This window comes from Vollenhovia emeryi, unplaced genomic scaffold, assembly GCF_000949405.1.
Source record: "Vollenhovia emeryi isolate VEMERY1.0 unplaced genomic scaffold, V.emery_V1.0 DF939743.1, whole genome shotgun sequence".
NCBI lineage: Eukaryota > Metazoa > Arthropoda > Insecta > Hymenoptera > Formicidae > Vollenhovia > Vollenhovia emeryi.
This window is the reverse complement of record NW_011966623.1, coordinates 18,243-21,726: the sequence shown is the minus strand read 5'-3', so window position 1 is coordinate 21,726 and position 3,484 is coordinate 18,243. Positions and strand designations below refer to the sequence as shown.

At 46.6% G+C, this 3,484-nt stretch overlaps 1 protein-coding gene across 1 annotated transcript; it reads right to left on the bottom strand.

Moving 5' to 3' along the window:
- Nucleotides 1–1,781: 1,781 nt before the first annotated feature.
- LOC105556856 lies at nucleotides 1,782–2,492 on the bottom strand. The gene is made up of 2 exons (XM_012003969.1): nucleotides 2,133–2,492; nucleotides 1,782–2,054 (listed from the first exon to the last, which is right to left on the bottom strand). The coding sequence occupies exons 1-2, from the start codon at nucleotides 2,490–2,492 to the stop codon at nucleotides 1,782–1,784; spliced, it is 633 nt and encodes a 210-aa protein (XP_011859359.1).
- Nucleotides 2,493–3,484: the final 992 nt, after the last annotated feature.

The window sequence follows — 3,484 nt, the reverse complement described above, 5'->3', positions numbered from 1 at the left end:
ACTCTCGTATGTCTCTTCTGCTCTTAGAGAGAGAGAGAGAGAGAGAGAGAGAGAGAGAGAGAGAGAGAGAGAGAGAGAGAGAGAGGTGCGTGTGCAACGCTGTAGCTGATCGCTAAGCTGACCGCCCCGCGTAAGCCGCCGGGTGCCGCGGCGGTGCGCCGCTCCTGTCTGCCTCTTGTACTCGGCCAGTTATTCGCTGACTGTTTCTTTTAATAATTCAAAAACTAAGCTTCGGAGGACATTTTGGTAAGAGAAAAATCGTCTTAGAATTTAATCAGGAATACGACATTTCAGGGACACTATACCTATTTTGAATCACCCTGTATATGCCACTGTTCCATCGTGTCGACGTGAACCTCCGACGTGAAATCCGACGCTCCATTGGGATAGAACGCGTGAGCCAACGTGCCGCCGGGACCGTCCAAAACGCTCCAGCACAATTCACCGTTTCGACGATCGAGGAACGTATGACGGCCTTCGCGATATAAGAATATTTGGGTTTTCAACAGCACGTTCAAATGTTAGCGACGAATGTTTCTGCCACAAATCGAACGCTGCCTGAGTTGTATCCAAGAGCGCTCTGTTGGCCAAGTGAAAATTCCACGTTAAGTGTCGTTTCGGCCACTTAGGTATAACTTTGCCCTCTCCGAAATTCTATATGTCACGTAGACCGCATCGCGGTTTACTCATCATGCTTAGAGTTGCGTTGTCCACTTTACCAGTAACAGGTAATCTGTAGTATTCTTGAAAGAGGTTGATAGCGTGTTGAAGAACCAGCTGGTCTTCACTGGTGGCAAACGTATCCATCTTCTCGTACAAAAATGTACTTTCGACGAAGGAGAGTTTGCTTATTGTCACCAGTAATGATGAAAATTGTATACTTTCCACTGTACGTCGATCCTTCACCGCTACACAATCTTGCGTACGACGTTCGTCAACGGGCTGTACTGAATGACTCGATCATGAATGATAAGACAATACGCTGTGGTGTCTTATCCTTGGATGGAACGTTATCCTTGCATTCAAACTCTACGCGAATGTCCACAGTGGCCTCGTTCTGACGAGAGCAATCGATCACCACGAATGGGCCGGACGTATGAATGATTTTACATTTAGATACGCATCATCGAGCTTTCGTCCATAGTACGATCTCTGAAATTTTGCCTACATGTCGTACAGTACAGCAAATTTATTATTATCTATATCCAGATTCATATCGTCATAGGGATACAAAATCTGAATTCAAATACAGTTTTACGTTGGTGAGCTTGCAATGATCGAAAGTCGAAGTGTCGCTTGTCAACACGTTTCTTCGTCCAGTCTGTAGCGCAAAGATAACGTATCGCGGTTTCTCTAGTTGCGCCGTGGTTTTTACAGCCCACGAGTGCTTGGTCGTGTTCTGCAGTAAAGGAAATTCCTACAGATCCCACGAGCGAAATCCACCGTTTAAAAATCGTCCGCTCTCCAGTGTTCGAAAAAGCGACAATTTGTTAACGTCGTTCAACACAATGTGCGGCATTCGCCATTGCACCCTCGAAAGAACGATTTTAGGATTCTTAGCACTCGCTGTCGCTACGATGCAATTGTTATCGTTGCGCGCGCGTATCAAAATAAGTTCGTGTCGAGCGTTCACCACCACGCGTTTGTAATCCTCGCAAAAGCCTAATAATATTCTCATGGGGACGCATAAGCTGAAAGAGCCGCTATCGGAAACGTTTGGCTCACCCCATCCAGCGTTCTGCAATATATCGAGCTCGTTGGAGGTCAACGAAATGTAATTCTTAATCATGCCTTGTGGCACCGTCCGCAATTTGACGTAACTCTGTAAGGTTTTCCTTAGTCATGCACGGCAAGTCCATGATGGCCTTTATGTGGTTATGTACTATGATTCGTTTATTGTCATACCGTTCCTTTAATAAGTTCCAAGCCACTTCATAATTCAGAGCCGAAATTTCTAAAGAATTGATAACCTTACTCGCGTCATCCCTCAAGCAGCCATTCAGGTATTGCAATTTTTGCACCTCATTGATGGAGGCGTTAGCGTGTATGATTGACTAAAAAGCGTCAAAAAATGGTGTCCACTCTTCGTATTTGCCCGAAAAGACCGGGAGCTCTAATTTAGGTAATTTTACGTGTGTAGTCGCTCTCGGTATTTCAGACGTATTTGAAAGGGAAGGGGATGGCGTGGTTTGGTTTCGCGGTAGGACCTGTGGTGCCAGTAACTCGCGTATTCTGGCTGCTAGAATGTAAAATGCATTTTCGAAACCGGCGCGGTGGTTTGATTCGCCCTTGTCAAAAATTTCTATCTGTAACTGTACATTTTGATACTCAGACCAATTATCGTTTAATTTAGTTCGACGTTCTTCTAGTTGCGCCGCTATGGAAGGTATAATAGTTTCGAGTGATTCGACAAAGGTTTTGGTTCGCGTACATGCACCTTGAATTACTACGCGACGCCTTTTGAGGGCAGTAATATCTTGCTCGCTTGCCATTGTACGACGGTGGATGGTACTTAAACGGTTACGACTCGATTTGGCAGTGTGATTCCTCTGAATGATTACCCTTACCTGAATCGAAACGCGCAGAGGGAAAATGTCCGCGTTGAATGATGCCCTGATGCAATGGTGATGCCCTTGAAATCCGCCGCGAGTGGTGACCCCATTGAACTATAACCATACTGGAAGGAGCACTGCCTACCCCCTCCATAGGATCGAGCGGTCAGAGAGAGATAGTTGAATGGCAATGGTAATGTCTCTTTTTAACGTCAACTACCGCGGATGAAAACATTGGTTCAGATTTGTTCTCGTATAGTGGTGACAACCAAAAAGTGTATATCTATCAAAAATGGGAAGAGAATGTTATATAAAAAATTATCTTAAGACACGTGATAAAGATATGAATTTATCATTACACAAGTAAGCAAATTAGAGTAAAATTGCGAAAGCAAATGTGTTCAGACTGTGTAGTATATCGAGTCACATGATCGCTGTAGTTAGTTAGACAAGAATAGCTCCATTGCCATTCAACTATCCCTCTCGCACCGTTCGGACCGCACGACAACAATGGAGTGCTCCTTCCAGTATGGTTATAGTTTAAAGGGTGACCCCGACGTGATTCGTTCCCAATGCTGCCTCGAGCCGTCTTGCGGTGGCCTCCTGGTGATGCCGACGGTTGCCCTGGTGATAGGCAGGTTAGCTCCCTCCTGTGTGCGACTGGCATGCGCCGAAGTTTCCAGACGTTGCTGGATGCGGGCTCGATTCCTCCGGTGAGCGACTGGCATGCGCCGATGTCTCTGGAAGTCTCAGGATGCAGATTCGCCTCTTCCGGTGTGCGACTGGCATGCGCCGAAGCCTCCAGAAGACGCAGGAAGCGGTCTCTCGTACGCTTGATGCCACCAGGCTAATGGTGCTGGTGGAGGTTATGCTCTTCCGGACGCTGCAGAGCTCCCCGTTGCCGTGGAATCCTTGACGGATCCAGCTCGAAG